The sequence below is a fragment of the Malaclemys terrapin genome, chromosome 10 (assembly GCF_027887155.1).
Source record: "Malaclemys terrapin pileata isolate rMalTer1 chromosome 10, rMalTer1.hap1, whole genome shotgun sequence".
NCBI lineage: Eukaryota > Metazoa > Chordata > Testudines > Emydidae > Malaclemys > Malaclemys terrapin.
In genome coordinates this window covers 42,966,210-42,987,165 of record NC_071514.1, presented here as the reverse complement: position 1 = coordinate 42,987,165, position 20,956 = coordinate 42,966,210, and the positions used below count along the sequence as shown (strand labels likewise).

The 20,956-nt window shown below is 46.9% G+C and overlaps 1 protein-coding gene across 6 annotated transcripts in view; it reads left to right on the top strand.

Annotated features, from left to right (window-relative positions):
• Positions 1-20,956, top strand: part of MYO9A (myosin IXA) — a 496,830-nt gene that overhangs the window by 128,037 nt on the left and 347,837 nt on the right. For all 6 annotated transcript variants that reach the window (XM_054041538.1, XM_054041539.1, XM_054041540.1 and 3 more), the window contains one exon: positions 3,434-4,347. In XM_054041538.1, coding sequence (XP_053897513.1) covers positions 3,505-4,347 — 843 coding nt within the window. In that variant the 5' untranslated portion in view covers positions 3,434-3,504. The remainder of the gene's footprint in view (positions 1-3,433; positions 4,348-20,956) is intronic.

Here is a 20,956-nt window from a genome sequence, read left to right as displayed (position 1 = left end):
GCTTTAGGACCCTTGCCCAGCATAGAGGATCCTTTCCGGAGGGTGGCCAAGGTTAAAAGGGCGGCTCTGAACCAAGAGAGCCCAAAGCACAGACCTCCAGACTGGAGCGCTGGGAGAAGACCACAGCCTAGTTGGAGCCCCAGAGGTATGGGGGTGGGGAAAGGGCACAGGCCGCATAAACCTTCCCACATGCGAACTGCGAGTGCCATCAAGCACCCCCGACCTAAGGGGGGGCGTGAAACTGAAGGGGCCTGGTGTAATTCTCACCAAGGAATGGGAGGGATGCGGGGGCATCCATGGGAACGGGGGTAGGTTCGAACTTCCCCGGGTCACTGGCTAAAGTGACCCTGCTCAGTTCGGTCTCGAAGGGGGGAGAGATGTGACGAACTGGGCCTGTTCTCACTGTGGTCTGTGAATGCTGACAGGGGAGTGTGGCTGGAATAGTCTGCATTGGAGGATGGGAGACAGCCCGAGGGCGCATACCTGAGTGTGTAACACGAGAACCCAGGAAGGGGTTGAAGGCCAGGTGACTCCTTAGCCCGGGAAACTGAACAAAGGCTGTGGGAGGGGTCGCTGAAGCCAGAGTGTGGGAAGCAGGCTGGAGAGATGGCTGGGAGGCAGAGATGGCTCTGACCTCCCAAGGGGGGCTGGGCTGGGATGCCTTGGGACCCCAAGATGGGCCTAACTGAGGGGGTCCCTGTTGTCTGTGCCTGCAAGACCTGTCTTGGACTGTATTCCTGTCATCCAAATAAACCTTCTGCTTTACTGGCTGGCTGAGAGTCGCAGTGAATCGCAGGAAGCCGGGGGTGCAGGGCCCTGAGTTCCCCAATACTCCGTGACAGTGTGTAATACATAAATTCCCATAGAATCAGAATCTGCACAGCACATAGTACTTAGAGTTAAGCTCTGTTAATACTGTAAATAAATTGGAGAATGAAAGGATTTTAGAATGTATTTTATAGATTATTAAAATCTCTAACATACACCCACTCAACTGCTGTCAGCTTGCAATCTCACCCATTTTCTGTCTGGAAAAAGTCACAATAAGAAATTAGTGCCAGTATCTGTCTTGTCGCTGCGAATAATTTGGTTGTATATCCAGTGGGCAGTAAAAGGGTTGAGCTAGCTTTATGAACTTTGGTAACCCTCAGCACTATTTGAAGCAATTTATGAGGGAAAATGGACACCATGATGAGAATGCTGTTTTAAAAAAAATACATTTTACATCAGGGGCAAGCAAACTTTTTGGACTAAGGGCCGCATCAGGTTTTGTAAATTGTATGGAGGGCCGGTTAGGGGAGGGGGTCGTGGCCCGGCCCCCACCTCCTATCTGCCACCCCCGGGACTCCTGTCCCATCCAACCCCCCCTTCCCTGATGACCCCTGTGGGACCCCTGTCCCATCCCCGCTCCCTGCCCCCTGACTGCCCCCGGAACCCCTGCCCCCTGCTGCCCCATCCAACACCCCCTCCTTCCTGACTGCCCTCTCGGGACCCCTTCCCCCATTCAACCCCATTTCCCACCCAACCACCATCCACACCCCCGCCCCCTGACCACCTCCCTGAACTCCCCTGCCCTCTATCCAACCCTCCCTTATTCCCTGCCCCCTTACTGCATTGCCTGGAGCGCTGGTGGTGCTACAGCTGCAACGCCCGGCTGGAGTCAGGCCACGCTGCTGCCACCACCACCAGACAGCACGGAGCACCGGGTCAGGCTGGACTCTGCAGCTGCGCTGCCCCAGGAGCTCACAGCCCCGCTGCCCAGATCATTGCACCGGCGGTGGAGCGAGCTGAGGCTGCGGGGGAGGAGGAACACCGGGGGAGGGGCCGGAGGCTAGCCTCCCGGTCCAAGAGCTCGGGGGCCGGGCAAGACGGTCCCACGGGCCAGATGTGGCCCACGGGCCATAGTTTGCCCATCCCTGATTTACATGATAGTCAAACTATTCATGGTCTGGATTTTTACTCAGTTTACATGAGTCCCTTCTGCCCCCCCTCCTTTTTTATTTTTTTTTATTTTTTAAGGGTGTGGAGGTGAGGTAGGTTGAAAACTGGATTCTGGCTGTAACTGGCTCCAGCCGAGAATTCCCTGTGGGGGTTGCTTTGAAGATGGAGCACAGCTGCTTGAAGCTGCCTCCTGCACCAGCCACTGGCTACTTCACCTGGGAACAGAAGGTGTATCAAGGGCAGGGAGGGGAAGGAGGAGGGGTGGAGTTATGCTCCAATGACAGTCTTACCTGTTTGTAAAGCGCCTAGCATACTGTTGGGTACTATATAAAAATTAATATATAATTGGATTTTTAACCAAAAGCTGTATTTCTGGGCATCTTATGGCAAGTCACTGTATTGCTAAACTGATAACATTTGCCATAGTGGTAGTGTATTTGCATAATGTCAGAAATAGTAAGCTAGCTTTCATTTTGCTTTGGTACTGCATTGATAGTCTGAGCTGTAAAAAATTCAATATTTGTTTTTATGAGTGAAATTAGAGCTCATGAGAAATGAGGAACTAAATTCTTCTAAATAATCTTATGAACAACCCATCAGTGTCCAGAATACCTAAACATTATGAAATACCCTTATGGTGCTTTGAATGCCACCTTGTGAATTGTGGGTTGGGGAAAACCTCTGGATTGATGAGGAAAGTGGTTTCTTTTCTGGTTAGAATATTCCTTTATTGCAGGTATTTGAAGCCATTATTTAATTTTTAATATATTAATAATGCTGTGTTATAATAACAGTTGCCCAAAATCAAGGCTTAACAGATATTAAGTGTCATAATACCCTTATGAGGCAGGTATTTTTAAATGCCTTTTACATATGGGTAAACCAATGCACAGATAGTTGTGAGCTGGAAAAAACATTAAATGACATTCCCTCTGTTTGCTTTAAGTATCTAAAAATGAAAATGCAGAAAGTATGAACTCTCGAAAGCGAATTAATCTGTGAAAATTAAACTGTTTTATAGAGTCAGTTGTTTTGGGCAGGAGAGCACCACAGTTGCTCAGGTCCATTCAGTAGCTATACCACTCAAAATACACTACTTTCTTCACTGACTGTAGCAATAATAAAATGCATTAATTTAAAACTAGAGATCTAATTTCAAATCCCTGATACCTGGTAATTAGTGCAAAAGTCTGAAGTGATCGATTCCTTAGTTTATCAGATTAGAACGGAGTCTGAAATTGTTACCGTTAGCACAGAAAAGGTCTTCTGGCTGCAGTTTTCTTGAAAGCATCATGATATTTAAAACAACTTTCTTTCCAATTGTCAAACTTCGGAATAATCATTACCTTTTGTAGAATCTTAATATGATTGAGGGTGATAGTTAGCTGTTAGATTGCTTTACCTTTTCATACGGTATGCGTAAATATTTTTAAAATACCTGTTACTAAAAGAAAACCCTGAGTCTAAAATATTTCTGTCTTGATTTTTGTAGTGTTGATGTCATGACGGCATACTGGACCGTTCTAAAGATGCACTGCAGGTACTGATGGAAAGGGGTTCAATATGAACGTAAATGATGTTGGAGGAAGACGACGCTTTGAGGACAGTGAGTTTACACTACACGTATATCCTGGGAGCATTGCTGAAGGAACCATCTATTGCCCTATTACTGCCAGAAAAACATCAACAGCTGCTGAGGTAATAGACTCTCTCATTAATAAACTCCAACTAGACAAAACAAAATGTTATGTCCTAGCAGAGGTCAAGGAGTTCGGTGGGGAGGAATGGATTCTCAACCCTACAGACTGCCCTGTCCAACGCATGATGTTGTGGCCCCGCATGGCCCTGGAGAACCGACTGAGTGGGGAAGACTATCGCTTCCTTCTGAGGGAGAAGAATCTAGATGGGTCTATTCATTATGGCAGTCTACAGTCCTGGTTACAGGTGACAGAAGAGCGTCGCAGGATGATGGAACGTGGATTCCTTCCTCAGCCGCAGCAGAAGGACTATGATGATTTGTGCAGTTTACCAGATTTAAATGAGAAAACACTCTTGGAAAATCTCAGAAACCGCTTTAAGCAGGAAAAAATTTATACCTATGTAGGCAGCATTCTGATAGTCATTAATCCATTCAAATTTCTCCCCATTTACAATCCTAAGTATGTCAAAATGTATGATAATCATCAGCTGGGAAAGTTGGAGCCCCATATTTATGCTGTGGCTGATGTGGCCTACCATGCTATGCTTCAGCGCAGGAAGAACCAGTGCATCGTGATTTCAGGAGAAAGTGGGTCAGGGAAAACACAGAGCACAAACTTTCTGATTCATCACCTCACTGCTCTCAGCCAGAAGGGATTTGTTAGTGGAGTAGAACAGATTATTCTTGGAGCCGGACCAGTGCTTGAGGTAAGATTAAAATGATGATAGTGATGCAACTATTTTTTGATGTGTTTATAAAACAAATACTCCTGATTTTATATTGCCAGACTGGGGGTATCTGCTAAATGATAATAGTAAGCAAGACTACAACATTATTAACAATAATACAATTTAGGTGTGTGTCTTCTTAAAGACAATACAATTTGAACTTCCTTGGAAAAATTCAGTGAACAGTTATTGTATGAGTTTATTAATAATGTGCTTTTTCACTTCAGCATGCTTTAGCAGTGCTATAAAATCATGAATTTTATTTTATAAAACACCTTAGTGATCCCAAAACAATTTCTTTGAATTAACAGCCTTAACTACTAGAAGATTTAAATATGGAGTTTACTGCACCTAGTGCATTGGTATTGTTGCTGTCAAAGTATTGTAAGTGTTTACAGTTAACTTTATTGGGGTTTTTTGATACAAAGCTAATTCGTACTATGATTTTGACAAGCTTTTGATTAGAAGCTTTGCTCCTCCTTTCCCATCTGTCAGAAAAAGTAATGTATACAAGAAAATGTGAACCTGTAGTCGGTTGCCAGATGAGAATTTTTGTAAAGAAAAAAGTTGAGAGCTGGACAAGTAGTTCTTCAAGTGATTTCACATGTCCCCATTCCACTTCAGGTGTGTGCACGACCGTAGTTGGAAATTCATCCCTAAGGTCTGGTCTGCACTACAGAGTTAGGTTGATGCAAGGCAGCTTACATCGACCTAACTATGGAAGTGTCTACACTTGAAATTTCACTCCCATTGATGTAGCTGCCTGTGACATTACTTAAGGTACAATCTGGACAGCTGGACAACTGTGAACCCTCGGATACCTCTTACACTGCTTTGCAGTGAGAGCACTACTGGTGTGCTCTCACACAGCCTCCAGCATGTAAATCGCTCCCAGCTATATTGTATGAGTGCTACAGCCACCCACCCATGAATTTACATTGTGGGCAACACCAGCAATTCCCAGTCCCAGACTTTCCCCCAGAAATGTCCGTCTTGTACTGCCAAGCACCCTCCTGGACAACACAAGCTCATATAAACTCTGTCATTTCATGAATAGAAAATGATATGTACAAATCTTGTTACCCCAAATGAAGTTTCCCAAACACTTCAATCCAAACACACATTGGTTTAGATAAAACAATAAAATAAGTTTATTAACTATGGAAAGCCAGATTTTAAGTGGTTACAAGTAATGAGGCATAAAAGTCAGAACTGGTTACAAAGAAATAAAAGGTAAAACGCAACTAATGCTAAATGCATTCTAGCAAAGGTTTCTCTCACCACATGCTTATAGCAATCTGGATGCCTTTCAGCCAGGACCCCTTCCGAAGTTCAGTGTTGATTTCCTTATCCTTCAGGTGTTGCTGATGCCATGAGTAGAGATGGAGGGAGAGAGTAATCTCGGGAATCAGTTCCCATTACTTATAGTTCTCTATATTTTGAAAATCATCTCCAGCTGAGGTTCAGGAGACAGAACATCTGTTGGGCCAAGAATCTCAAGCTGTTTCTTTGACAAAATTTAAATTTCTCATTCACTCTTTTTCCTGCCAAAGAGTGGCCACTTAACAGGTGATAGTCCATTTGATTTTGTTGATACCTGACTGAGGCATCAGTTTGCTTTTTGTCTCTGAGGAACTGGTTTGTGTGTACTTTTCTAAACTTGGAGCATGTCTCAGTAAAGTCATACAGTAGAATCTTAATTTACAATGAATACAATGTTGCCACACACGTCTTACCAGAACAATAATGATCAGCAAATTAGGAGTTTTCAAATGCTACCTCAGAAGGCAAATTTTGTACAAAATCCATTATAATTTTGTAAAAAGGGTGAACATGGGGATACAGACTGTCACACTTCCCCATTACAACTTTATTACTCCATCTCCACAAGTGGTGTAGAGTCAAGGTCAATGTAGTTAGGTCTGTGCAGTGTCAGTGTAGACACTGCGTTGCTTACATCAACTCTTACTGGCTTTCAGGAGTGATCCAACTATGCCCCACACTGACAGTACAATTGATACAAGTGCTCCTGGTGAGGATGCAAACTGCTGACACAAGGAGCACAAAGTGTAGACACGCGCAAGCAGTATAATTACTGTGGTGTCTGTATGCCGACATAAGTTAGGTCGACTTAATTTTGTAGTGTACACATGGCTTAAGTGATACATATTGGAGCTTGAGCGCCCTCATCAGTCTTGTGCTTCTGCACAGTGCTGTCAAGGGAGGAACCAGCCTGGATCCCCTTAGTTCCTTCTTACTCCTGTGATCTGTAGGTAGGTCTGGATAGGTTATATCCCCATGTCATGGATCCCCTTCCTCCCTGGGACTTGAATCTTATGTTGGTAGTGTTGATGAGTTCTTTTTTTGAGCCAACAGCTACCTTCCTTACTGCACCTGTTTATGCAAGTAACATTTTTGGTAGCTATTATCCATGAAAAGGGTGGAAGAGTAACAGGCATTTGTAGCTGACCGTCCTGACATGATTTTTTCTAAGGGCAATCCTTAACACCCACATCCTATATTCCTGTCTAAAGTAGTTCTGGAATTCCACCTAAAGAAAGAATATTGGTAAGTATATGGTTTTCTTAAGCCCCATTCTCATAATGATAAGGAAAGACTTTCCATAACTTGGATGTTTGAAGGGCTTTGGCCTTTTACTTGAACAGAAGTAGGCCATTTAGATTATTATCCCAGCTGTGCATTTCAGTTGTCAACAGGATGAAAGGCCTTCCAGTCTCCATGTAGAGCATTTGCCCTGGATTTTATCCTGCACACATCTATGCTATGACATTGCCAAGAAACCCCCTCTGACTAGGTTATAGCGCATGCTACAAGATGTCAAGTAGCTTCTGCATCTTTTTTGGCCCACATGTCTACAACAGACATTTGTAGAGCTGCAACTTGGTCATTGGTGCATTCCTTTTCAACTCATCATGCTATGTTTCAGCATTCTAGAGATGATGCGAAGTTTGGACATGTCGTTCTACAGTCACTGTTCAGGTAGACTTAGAAACCCAACTCCTGTTTGAACTGCTTGTGGGTCACCTGAAGTGGAATGGATGTGTGCAGCCACTTGAAGAAAAAAAGGTTACTAATCTGTTCTGTAACTCTTCTTTGAGATGTTTTTGCACATGTCCATTCCATGGCCCACCCCTTCTATATCAGAGCCTGTCCTGTAAAAAGAAACTGAGGAGGGTCCAAGGTGGCTCCACCATTTATACCAGGGGTCGGCAACCTACGGCACGCGTGCCAAAAATGGCACACAAGCCGATTTTGAGTGGCGTGCTGCCGAGGTCCCAGCCCCCCTGCCCACTGCTCTCCCCTGCGGGGGCAGGAGGCAGAAGCTTGGTCCTGCGGCAGCCAAGCTTCCCCCCTCCCCCACTTCTTCCCCCAGCGTGGTGCTTTCCTGCCCCTCCTCCTCCCCCTCTCTCTTCCTGCGCCGATCAACTGATCGCCCTTGCGAGGGGGAGGGGGATGAGTGGCAGCGTGCTCCCTGCTCCATAGAGGAGGCAGAGAAGAGGTAGGGACAGGGACCTTGGGGAAGGGGGTGGAACAGGGCGTATCCCTTCCAGCCCCCTGCCATGAGCCGCTCAGGGCAGGAGGCTGGGAGTACCCCCACAAGCCGAGCACCCCAGCCTTCTGCCCTGACCCCCCCACACCCCCCCCCAGCCTTCTGCCCTGACCCCTGAACCCCCCGCCACACATACCCAGCCCTCTGCCTGGCACCCCCGCACCCTCTAGCCCTCTTTCCTGACCCCTGAACCCCCCCACCCCCACTGCCCTCTGCCCTGACCTCTGACCCCCCCCCCACCCAGCCCTTTGCCCTGACCCCCCCCCCCCCCCCAGGTCTGAGTGAACAGAACCCCAGGCTGACAGCGGGGTTTAATTTAATTTTAAATGAAGTTTCTTAAACATTTTGAAAACCTTGTTTACTTTACATAAAACAATAGTTTAGTTATGTATTATAGACTTACAGAGAGAGACTTTCTAAAAAACGTTAAAATGTATTACTGGAATGAGAAACCTTAAATTAAAGTGACTAAATGAAGACTCGGCACACCACTTCTGAAAGGTTGCCTACCCCTGATTAATACCATTGTGTAGCAACACGAATGTGCTGCTGTGACAGGTATTGTTCTAGGGAAAAATCTCCAATTCTGGTGCGCAGTGCATGCACACACCTGAAGTGGAATGGACATGTGCAACATATCTTGAAGAATTACTACTACAGGGCATATTAGTAACCGTTTTTTCCCCACAGAAATGGAACTGAGAACATGGAATACAATTGTTCACTTTTCAAAAAGTGTTCTGATGCTTTTTTGTTGCATCAAATTTTAAAAACAACCTTCCTTACAAATTTGAATTTTGTTTCTGTCATAAGAGGGTAAAAACCTTCTGGACCCAAAAGGGGGCCCACATCCCAGTTTTCATAATAAAGGGAAGAGATAACATCTGCCTGGGAGTTGGGAAGCTAGGACTCAGAAGTGTTCCTTCAGGAGCTCAAGAGAAGAAGGCAGGATACTACACCCAAGTTTTCAAATATGCTTGTTTGCTAGGAAGAATGCTACTTCTGGGTGGAGAAAACTACCTTCAAGTCCTTGAAAGAATACTTCAAAATGTATTACTTCTGTTTGCTTTTGTGAACAGTTTTGAATGTGTATCCAGATAGCTGTTTTATCTGTCATAGGGTTTTGTACTGCCTCCAATCACAGTGCAAGATTGGCAATAATGAAGTGACTAGTGGATTTCCTGGTGTCCTTGTCTCTTCTCCTTTTTTGAGATTATAGTAAGCTCTGCTTGGAGTAAGGTTTTTTTCTTAAGAGGGAAAACATTGGGGTGATTATGTTGTGAATTTAGTTCTAGTTTTTTCAAGTTAGGGAGATTTTGTAGTGTTTCCCAAAGGCAATCAAATTCTAGACACCCTCCCCCGCCCTTGGAAACTTGTTCTGTAGCTGGATTCCTTCATCTGAGAATGTTTGGTCCCTGGTTGTCATGGGCTTCAGGTTTTGTGATCTGTCTCTTCCCTGAGTAGGGCAACTGTTTTGGCATTTCATAGGAGATATTTACCAATGTAACTGTGACCTATTCTATTAATGACTTCAAGAATTAGGATCAAGGCAATAAGTTGGTAGCAAAGAAGGACTGGGAGTCTGAAGGACTGAAGCACCAGCTTTATGTGCTCATAGCAGCATAAATAATGGAGGAGGGGGACAGCTGCATTTTCCAATAGCTGGTGTCTTTGCTTTATTTTCATATTCGGCTTCAGATTCTTAGTATTGGACTAATCTGGTCTGGACGTGAAAAATTCATGTATCGCTTTGGACCGGTCTTCATCTGGGAAGAAGGGGCAAAGTTTCCAACTAACTGGACTTGAAGGAACACATCTTACTGATATGAGGGTCTTTGGCTGTTTTTAAATTATTTTAATTCTAGCTTAATCACATTTTGTGTGTGGGGTATAAATGTTAGAATCCACCTTCCAAGTGTGTGTGTGCATATGTGCACACTCTCTCTCTGTAATATAAAACCTATCAAAATACGTACAACAGAACCCAGCTGCAAACTGTGTCCATATTACCCAACTTAAAACATATACAAGGATTTACAGAGCCCACACAAGCACATGCTAGCCATATTTTAAAAAAATAGAGAAATACTTTCCAACAAATTCCAGACCCCTAAATTGTGCACACTCAGTGTACAAATAATGGATCTCTGAATCTCCATTGCTGCTTTTCCTCAGCTCTTTGCTCTTTCTGCTGGTAAAAAAGTGGTTAATATTACTGTATAAGCAGGGAACACGCAAGCCATTTTAGTGTTGCTGTGATCTAGAGGCTCTTTATTTACAGGGGTTATGGTGGGACCTCAGGATCTAGCTGCTCAGACCTACCCGCTTTGCTGTTAGTGTCTCATAAATAAACAATTTAAGGAAATTATTACTGTAGAAACTGAAGAATTTGTCATCCATTTTCATGCTGCTTCACTTTAGGGTCTCTTCCACGTGTTGGGATTAAAAGTAGAGTTGAGAGGTGTCTAGTTTTCGACCAGAACACCCGGTCGAAAAGGGACCCTGGCAGCTCCGGTCAGCATTGCTGACGAGGCTGTTAAAAGTCTGGCGCAAGGCTGGCAGGTTCCCTTCATGGCTCCTGCTGCCCTTGCCCTGAGCACCAGCTTTTCAGCTCCCATTGACCGGGAGCTGTGGCCAATGGGAGCTGTGGGGGTAGCGCCTGCGGGCAGGGGCAGTGCACAAAGCCTCCTGGCTGTCCCTCCCACTAGGAGCTGGAGGGACATGTCGGCCGCTTCCTGGGAGCCACTTGAGGTAAGCACCACCTGGAGCCTGCATCCCTCACCCCCTCCTGGACCCCAACGCCCCTGCCCCAGCCCTGAGCCCCCTCCCGTACCCAAACTCCCTGCACCCCAACCCCCTGCCCCAGCCCTGAGCCCTCACCCTCACTCCAAACCCCTCCGCCCCAGCCCAGAGCCTGCACCCCCAGCTTGAGCCCTCACCCCCTCCCGCACCCCAACCCCCTACCCTAGCCTGAAGCCCCCCCCCACCCTGAACCCCTCACTTCTGGCCCCACCCTGGAGCCTGCACCCCCAGCCCAGCGTCCATAGCCCCTCCCACACCCCAATCCCCTGCCTCAGCCCGGAGCCCCCTCCTGCACCCCGAACCCCTTGGAGCTCCTACCCCCAGCCAGAGCCCAAGTCCCCTCCTGCACCCTGAACCCCTCATTTCTGCCCCCCCCGGAGCCCACACCCCAACCCCTTGCCTCAGCCCGGAGCCCCCTCCCACACTCCAAACCCTTCGGCCCCACCTCCCAGCCTGGAGCCATCTCCTGCACTCCAAACCCCTCATCCTGTACCCCCAGCCGGAGCCCTCACCCCTTCCTGCACTCCAACCTCCTGCCCCAGCCTAGAGAAAAAGAGCGAGTGAGGGTGGGGGAGAGCGAGCGACGGAGGGAGGGGGAATGGAGTGAGCAGGGGTGGGGCCTCGGAGAAGGGGTGGGGTGGGGCCCCGGGCAAAGAAGGGTGTTCAGTGTTCTGCAATTAGAAAGTTGGCAACCCTAAAAGTACAGGGGAGAGGGCATGGAGCTCTGTTCAATCTCACCTCACTGGATTTGCTGGTCTTTTAAACTATTTCATGTGAGGCATTGTGAATTTTACAGAATCATGTACACTTCCCCCCCCAGCAGCAGCTTTTGGCAGAAGTGTGTATTCTATGTTTTGGCAGCCCTGTGGCTGTGAATGCACTTTTCTAACTGCCTTCAGATCTCTCTCCCATAGTGTGGTTACTCCAGAATTTCTTCTGGCCACCAATCCAATTCACAATCACAAAAACAAACCGTGCTAAATTTAAGTGATGCACATCTCTGTTTCTCTCTTTCATTGTTAGAATTTGTGGGGCAAGATCATCAGCTGGAGTTAATATATTGTAGTTGGAGTTATACTGATATCCATTTAGGATCTGACCTTTTATTTGTTTTCCTGTATTTTTACCAATTTACATTTTTGCTATTTTTGCTTATTCGACCTAGTCTTTCATTCATTTTTCTGTGAAGCTTGCTTCCTCACTTCTGCATGTCTCTCCCCAATTCCTTCTTTTGTTCCCATCTTTCCCTCTTATCCTTTATTGCTAAACACCCATGTCCTAAATCATGATCGCTCTCCCCTTCACCAAAAGGCAAGGGGTGGTCACAACTTGCTTTAGAGTTCAACCTTGTCCCTTTAGTCAGCCATAGGAGATACCAGACTGTGATGTATTTCTTTTGTTTCAACCTTTGCATTAGGGGAATGTTGTTGGATTTGCTCCACACTTGACCACTAGGACACCCATTCTTTCTGTATTTGTCTTCCTTTCCATCTTCTGACCTCTCTGCAAAGTCCCTCAAATAGTAATGAAAAATTGAGCTATCTATTTGCAAGTGTTGCATTCGCAATGATGCCAGCATGGGTCAAGTGAAAGTGCAGGATACTAAGATTTTATGCAGTTTCATAAGACTCCTATAACACCTTTATAATGCACTTGATGCAACAGCACACGGCAACCATCTCCATGAGATTCCTCCTCGGGATAGTTTGGAAATATAATAAGATTCTCATGATCCTTGTCCAAATTATACTACTTTGGAACACTATAAAGTCAAGCCAGTATTTGCCATCTAGTAACCTTGTTAAGGTCGTTAATATATTTACAAACAAAGCCAATGGTGTGTGCAGATTCCTGCTTTCTGAAAGAGTGCCACCTTTGAGGTGTATTTGTTTTGAATTCTGCCTATATGAAAGGAAACACCTTTTCAGTTTTTGTCAGAATGGTGTTTAGAATACACACTTGGTTTGTGGTGAGTTGCTTGCAGGTCTGACAGTTATTTGTAGTAATAACATAATTGAATGGCAGTTCTGTCACGTTTGGTATGTTTGTATTTGACAGTGCTCATTGACTTCAAACAAATCCTATTAATAAGTTGGTTTTTGATTTCAGTATATGAGCTGGCATTATTTGAACAGTGACTAAACAGTCTTTTTCTGATAAATTGCCACTTGATTGCTGCACCTATATTCTGATTGGGAAGCTTTCAAGTATGTAGTTGAAAAAGGAAGCCAACTTGTTCTCTTTTGCTTTATTTCTTGTTTGTTATATGTGCATTTTCCAATTTCCATTCATAGTGAAAATATATTTAGTTTTCCTAGATAAGGCTGCTGTCTTTGATCTGGCATCAGTGTCATTGAGTGTTTACCAAGAAAATAGTGACCATCAAAGCAGATATTGAAGGGTTCAGGTGCATAACTATGTATAATCTGTTGTTACATTTCGGGTATTGAAGGAGAACAGCATTTTTTTTAACTGCAGGATAATTAATACACATTAGTTATCCTGCTGTAATCCTAGTGAAGACATGGAACTGTAGCTTTACTGTAGGGTAAAATGAGAGATCATCCAGGGGTGGGATACAGTGATAACTTTGCCTATCTACCTGGTGGTAGCCTGTGCCTTGTCTCCACTAGGATTTCACAGCAGGATAACAATTGCATGTTAAAAGCAACAGAGGGTCCTGTGGCAAGAAGTGCATCTGAAGAAGTGAGGTTCTTATTCACGAAAGCTTATGCTCCCAATACTTCTGTTAGTCTTAAAGGTGCCACAGGACCCTCTGTTGCTTTTCACAGATTCAGACTAACACGGCTACCCCTCTGATACCTGAATTGCATGTTAGTTATCCTGCTGTAAAACCCCTTTACTTCTTGCAGTGAACACATAGTCTAAGCTCTGCTATGAAAATGGTCTTTCAACAACCCACTGTTAAGTTTTTTGAAAAATATCTAATGGGTGAATCCGCTCAACTCAGATCAGCTTCAGTGCTTGGAATCACGTTGTATTTTATTCTGACACCTGGGCAGAAGCAAGAATTCACTCTTGGACAGTGTCTGTGTTGAACGTGCATTCTGTCATGTTCCCATTATGTAGAGTCCTAAAGAAAGTGTGCAGCGACAAACCAATTGTTGTCCTACCTGCTCTGTGTAGTTCACAGAGCAAATTGAATTAGCCTGAGACTCCCTAGTTAGAATCCCATGTAAAAGAGTCAAGTACGCAATCAGCCAAAACAATTCACATCTGATTAATTTGTGAGTGTAAAATGTTGAGGTAGTCTGGTGAACTCTTTGTTAATACTAATGGAATGCCAAAACCTCTATGCAAGTGATGTGTAGTTCCCCCATAATGCTTTAAAGCTCAGTATCTAGAATTCTTGCCATTCAGCCTTATGCTTACAGGCTTGTCAGTTATCAACTTGAACTTTCAAGTCTGGTCTACTCAGAAGGAGTATGTATGTTGAGAGAAGGAGGTAGACATGGTTGACTTTCACCTGTGGATTGTTTCTCACTCTTGCCTGCAATACTGAAATGGGGCGCTAGGGCTCCTTTGCAATCTAATGCAATGCTAAGAAAGCTTTGTGAATCATGGGATTTGGCAGCAAATCTCAGGCTTGTAAAATGAATCAGTCTGGATTGCAGGCTCTGAATCCCCAAACCTGAACTGCAAGGAAAATTAACAAGGAAGATTTTATTGTTCAGACAATACTGAGACTTTCTTATAAGTGCATTACACTACAGCCACCACATCTAGTACAGTGGAGTTTGGTAAATAGTGACCCCAGAATACTTCGTTCCTCTTTCTCACAGCGGTTAATATAGTTTAAACTATCCTGCAAACCTTTTCTACCCAGTTCTTTGCTAGAGAAAAAAGAACAGGAGTACTTGTGGCACCTTAGAGACTAACAAATTTATTAGAGCATAAGCTTTCGTGGACTACAGCCCACTTCTTCGGATGCATATAGAGTGGAATAAATATTGAGGAGATATATATACACACATACAGAGAGCATAAACAGGTGGGAGTTGTCTTACCAACTCTGAGAGGCCAATTAAGTAAGAGGAAAAAAACTTTTGAAGTGATAATCAAGATAGCCCAGTACAGACAGTTTGATAAGAAGTGTGAGAATACTTACAAGGGGAGATAAATTCAATGTTTGTAATGGCTCAGCCATTCCCAGTCCTTATTCAATCCTGAGTTGATTGTGTCTAGTTTGCATATCAATTCCAGCTCAGCAGTCTCTCGTTGGAGTCTGTTTTTGAAGTTTTTCTGTTGTAATCTAGCCACCCGCAGGTCTGTCATTGAATGACCAGACAGGTTAAAGTGTTCTCCCACTGGTTTTTGAGTATTATGATTCCTGATGTCAGATTTGTGTCCATTAATTCTTTTGCGTAGAGACTGTCCGGTTTGGCCAATGTACATGGCAGAGGGGCATTGCTGGCACATGATGGCATATATCACATTGGTAGATGTGCAGGTGAATGAGCCCCTGATGGTATGGTATATCACTTCAAAGGTTTTTTTTTTTTTTTTTTTCTCTTACTTAATTGGCCTCTCAGAGTTGGTAAGACAACTCCCACCTGTTTATGCTCTCTGTATGTGTGTATATATATCTCCTCAATATTTATTCCACTCTATATGCATCCGAAGAAGTGGGCTGTAGTCCACGAAAGCTTATGCTCTAATAAATTTGTTAGGGTATGTCTACACTACGAAATTAGTTCGAATTTATAGAAGCCGGTTTTATTGAAATCGGTTGTATACAGCCGATTGTGTATGTCCACACAATAAAATGCTTTAGGTGCTCTAGTCGGCAGACCGCGTCCACAGTACGAGGCTAGCGTCGACTTCCGGAGCATTGCACTATGGGTAGCTATCCCACAGCTATCCCACAGTTCCCGCAGTCTCCGCCGCCCCTTGGAATTCTGGGTTGAGATCCCAATGCCCAGATGATGCAAAACAGTGTCGCGGGCGGTTCTGGGTACATGTCGTCAGGCCCCTCCCTCCCCCGTCACAGCAACGGCAGACAATAGATTCGCGCCTTTTTACCTGGGTTACCTGTGCAGACAACATGGAGCCCGCTCAGCACAGCTGAGCTCACCGTCACCATATGTCCTCTTGGTGCCGGCAGACGTGGGACTGCATTGCTACACAGCAGCAGCTGCTAACTGCCTTTTGGCGGTAGACGGTGCAGTAGACTGGTAGCCTTCATCGGCGATCTGGGTGCTGGCAGCCGTGGGGCTTGCCTTTTGGCAGTAAATGGTGTATTATGACTGTTAGCCGGCCTATTACAAGTCGGGTCATCGCACGTTAGCAGAGTCTTCCCTGAGCAGCAGCTCGTGCAATAGGCCTGAAGACCATCGTCATACACCGCCCCGTATTTGCTGCCAAGCACCCAGAAAGATGCCGAGGGCTATCAGTCACGCTGCACCGTCGTCTTAAGATGTAAAAAAATAGATTTTCTCTGTATTCATTTGCTTCCCCCTCCCTCCGTCAAATCAACGGCCTGCTAAACCCAGGGTTTTCAGTTTAATCTTTGGGGGGGACCAGTCTGTGACAGTTGTTTGTGTCTCTCCCTGATGCACAGCCACCGTTCTTTATTTTAATTCCCTGTGCCTGTACGCCATGTCGTCACTCGGCCCCCCTCCCTCCTTCCCCTAGGCCGTCAGATACTACGTTTGTGCCACAGCTCGAGCCGAGAAGCGGTTCGCGCCTTTTCTTTGAATTCTGGGTTGAGATCCCAATGCCCGGATGATGCAAAACAGTGTCGCGGGCGGTTCTGGGTACATGTCGTCAGGCCCCTCCCCCCTCGTCACAGCAACGGCAGACAATAGATTCGCGCCTTTTTACCTGGGTTACCTGTGCAGACAACATACCACGGCAAGCATGGAGCCCGCTCAGCTCAGCTGAGCTCACCGTCACCATATGTCCTCTGGGTGCTGGCAGACGTGGGACTGCATTGCTACACAGCAGCAGCTGCTAACTGCCTTTTGGCGGTAGATGGTGTAGCATGAGTGATAGCCGTGGGGCTGGCAGCCGTAGGGCTGCATTGCACCAGCCCCTTCCAGGCGATGGTATATTATGACTGGTACCCGTCATCGTCATACTGGTATGGCTGTCAATCATGGCCACCTGGGCAGACATGCTACTGTTTTGATGATGACGGTTACCAGTCATAATATACTATTTTCTGCCAATTGCCCAATATTGTCTGCTAAGCACCCAGAAGAGGCCGAGGGCGATGCTGGGTGCTGGCGGACGTGGGGCTGCATTGCTACACAGCAGCAGCCCCTTGCCTTTTGGCAGATGATGGTATATTATGATTGGTACCCATCGTCATCGTACTGGTATGGCTGTCACTCATGCTGCAGCGTCGGCTGCCACCTTAAGATGTAAAAAATAGATTTGTTCTGTGTTCATTTGCTTCCCCTTCCTCCGTGAAATCAACGGCCTGCTAAGCCCAGGCTTTCCAGTTTAATCTTTGGGGGGACCATTCTGTGTGACAGTTGTTTGTGTTTCTCCCTGTTCCTGTACCTGTACGCCATGTTGTCACTCGGCCCTCCCTCCCGCCCTCCTTCTCCTGGTCCATCAGATACTACTTTCGCGCCTTTTTTCTGACCAGGCGCCATAGCTAGCACTGGGATCATGGAGCCCGCTCAGATCACCGCGGCAATTATGAGCACTATGAACACCACGCGCATTGTCCTGGAGTATATGCAGAGCCAGAACATGCCAAGGCGAAACCCGGACCAGGCGAGGAGGCGATTGCAGCGCGGCGACGAGAGTGATGAGGAAATTGACATGGACATAGACCTCTCACAAGGCACAGGCCCCAGCAATGTGGAAATCATGGTGTCACTGGGGCAGGTTGATACCGTGGAACGCCGATTCTGGGCCCGGGAAACAAGCACAGACTGGTGGGATCGCATCGTGCTGCAGGTATGGGACGATTCCCAGTGGCTGCGAAACTTTCACATGCGTAAGGCCACTTTCATGGAACTTTGTGACTTGTTTTCCCCTGCCCTGAAACGCCAGGATATCAAGATGAGAGCAGCCCTCACAGTTGAGAAGCGAGTGGCGATAGCCCTGTGGAAGCTTGCAACGCCAGACAGCTACCGGTCAGTCGGGAATCAATTTGGAGTGGGCAAATCTACGGTGGGGGCTGCTGTGATCCAATTTGCCAGGGCAATGAAAGACCTGGTGATAGCAAGGGTAGTGACTCTGGGCAACGTGCAGTCAATAGTGGATGGTTTTGCTGAAATGGGATTCCCAAACTGTGGCGGGGCCATAGACGGAACCCATATCCCTATCTTGTCACCGGAGCACCAAGCCACCGACTACGTAAACCGCAAGGGGTACTTTTCAATGCTGCTGCAAGCCCTGGTGGATCACAAGGGACGTTTCACCAACATCAACGTGGGATGGCCGGGAAAGGTACATGATGCTCGCGTCTTCAGGAACTCTGCTCTGTTTCGAAAGCTGGAGGAAGGGACTTTCTTCCCGGACCAGAAAGTGACCATTGGGGATGTTGAAATGCCTATCGTGATCCTTGGGGACCCAGCCTACCCCTTAATGCCATGGCTCATGAAGCCGTACACAGGCAGCCTGGACAGGAGTCAGGACCTGTTCAACTACAGGCTGAGCAAGTGCCGAATGGTGGTGGAATGTGCATTTGGACGTTTAAAAGCGCGCTGGTGCAGCTTACTGACTCGCTCAGACCTCAGCGAAAAGAATATCCCCATTGTTATTGCTGCTTGCTGTGCGCTCCACAATATCTGTGAGAGTAAGGGGGAGACCTTTATGGCGGGGTGGGAGGTTGAGGCAACTCGCCTGGCCGCTGATTACGCGCAGCCAGACACCAGGGCGGTTAGAGGAGCACAGCAGGGCGCGGTGCGCATCAGAGAAGATTTGAAAACGAGTTTTGTGACTGGCCAGGCTACTGTGTGAAACTTCTGTTTGTTTCTCCTTGATGAACCCTCCAAACCCCCCCCCCCCCCCCGACCCGGTTCACTCTACTTCCCTGTAAACCAACCACCCCACCTCACCCTCCCCTCCCCTCCCGCTTGCAGAGGCAATAAAGTCATTGTTTTTTCACATTCATGCATTCTTTATTAGTTCCTTACAGAGGTAGGGGGATAATTGCCAAGGTAGCCTGGGATGGGTGGGGGAGGAGGGATGGAAAAGGACACACTGCATTTTAAAACTTTAACTCTTATTGAAGGCCAGCCTTCTGATGCTTTGGCGATCATCTGGGGTGGAGTGACTGGGTGGACGGATGCCCCCCCACTGTGTTCTTGGGCGTCTTGGTGAGGAGGCTATGGAACTTGGGGAGGAGGGCTGTTGGTTACACAGGGGCTGTAGCGGCGGTCTCTGCTCCTGCTGCCTTTCCTGCAACTCAACCATACGCTCGAGCATATCACTTTGATGCTCCAGCAGACGGAGCATTGCCTCTTGCCGTCTGTCTGCAAGCTGACGCCACCTATCGTCTTCAGCCCGCCACTTGCTCTGTTCTTCCCGCTATTCAGCCCGCCACCTCTCCTCTCGTTCATATTGGGCTTTTCTCATCTCCGACATTGACTGCCTCCACGCATTCTGCTGTGCTCTATCAGCCTGGGCGGACATCTGCAGCTCCGTGAACATCTCGTCCCTCGTCTTACGTTTTCTCTTTCTAATGTTCACGAGCCTCTGCGAAGGAGAAACATTTGCAGCTGGTGGAGGAGAAGGGAGAGGTGGTTAAAAAAGACACATTTTAGGGAACCATGGGTACACTCTTTCATTACAAGGTCGCATATTTCGGCTTGCAGGCAGCCATCGTAGGCCACAGTGTTTTGGCTTTTTTAACCTTCTTAACATGCGGGAAAGGTTGCAAACAGCAGCGCATTTCCCGTATCAAGGATGAATTGGGTTGTCCATTTAAAATGGGGTTTCAATGTAAAAGGAGGGGGCTGCGGTTTCCCGGTTAACATGCGGCACAAACACAAGTAAACCACCCCCCCCCACACACACACGATTCTCTGGGATGATCACTTCACCCCTCCCCCCCACCGCGTGGTTAACAGCGGGGAACATTTCTGGTCAGAAGAGCAGGAACGGGCGCCTCTGAATGTCCCCCTTAATAAAATCACCCCATTTCAACCAGGAGAGCTTTCTGGAGATGTCCCTGGAGGATTCCCGCTCCATCCCCATACACGTTAACAGACTTGCTTGCTTTTTTTTTGTAATGTTTACAAATATTTACAAAGTTACACTCACCAGAGGTCTCCTGTGTGCCCTGAGGGTCTTGGGTGAGTTCGGGGGTTACTGGTTCCAGGTCCAGGGTCACAAACATATCCTGGCTGTTGGGGAAACCGGTTTCTCCGCTTCCTTGCTGCTGTGAGCTACCTACAGTACCTCCATCGTCATCTTCCTCGTTCCCCGAACCGTCTTTCTTCCCTGTGTGTTTCTCCAGTGAGAGAGTCATAGCACACGGTTGGGGTAGTGGTGGCTGCACCCCCTAGGATCGCATGCAGCTCCGCGTAGTAGCGGCAAGTTTGCGGCTCTGCCCCGGACCTTCCGTTTGCTTCTCTGGCTTTGTGGTAGGCTTGCCGTAGCTCCTTAATTTTCACGCGGCACTGCTGTGTGTCCCTGTTATGGCCTCGGTCCTTCATGGCCTTGGAGATCTTTTCTAATACTTTTCCATTTCTTTTACTGCTACGGAGTTCAGCTATCACTGCTTCATCTCCCCATATGGCGAGCAGATCTCGTACCTCCCGTTCGGTCCATGCTGGAGTTCTTTTGCGATCCTGGGAGGACTCCATGACGGTTACCTGTGCTGATGAGCTCTGCGTGGTCACCTGTGCTCTCCACGCTGGGCAAACAGGAAATGAAATTCAAACCTTCGCGGGTCTTTTCCTGTCTACCTGGTCAGTGCATCTGAGTTGAGAGCGCTGTCCAGAGCGGTCACAATGAAGCACTGTGGGATAGCTCCCGGAGGCCAATAACATCGAATTCCGTCCACACTACCCCAATTCCGACCCGCAAAGGCCGGTTTTATCGCTAATCCCCTCGTCGGAGGTGGTGTAAAGAAACCGGTTTAAAGGGCCCTTTAAGTCGAAAGAAAGGGCCTCGTTGTGTGGACGTGTCCAGGCTTAATTCGGTTTAAAGCTGCTAAAGTCGACCTAAACCCGTAGTGTAGACCAGGCCTTAGTCTCTAAGGTGCCACAAGTACTCCTGTTCTTTTTG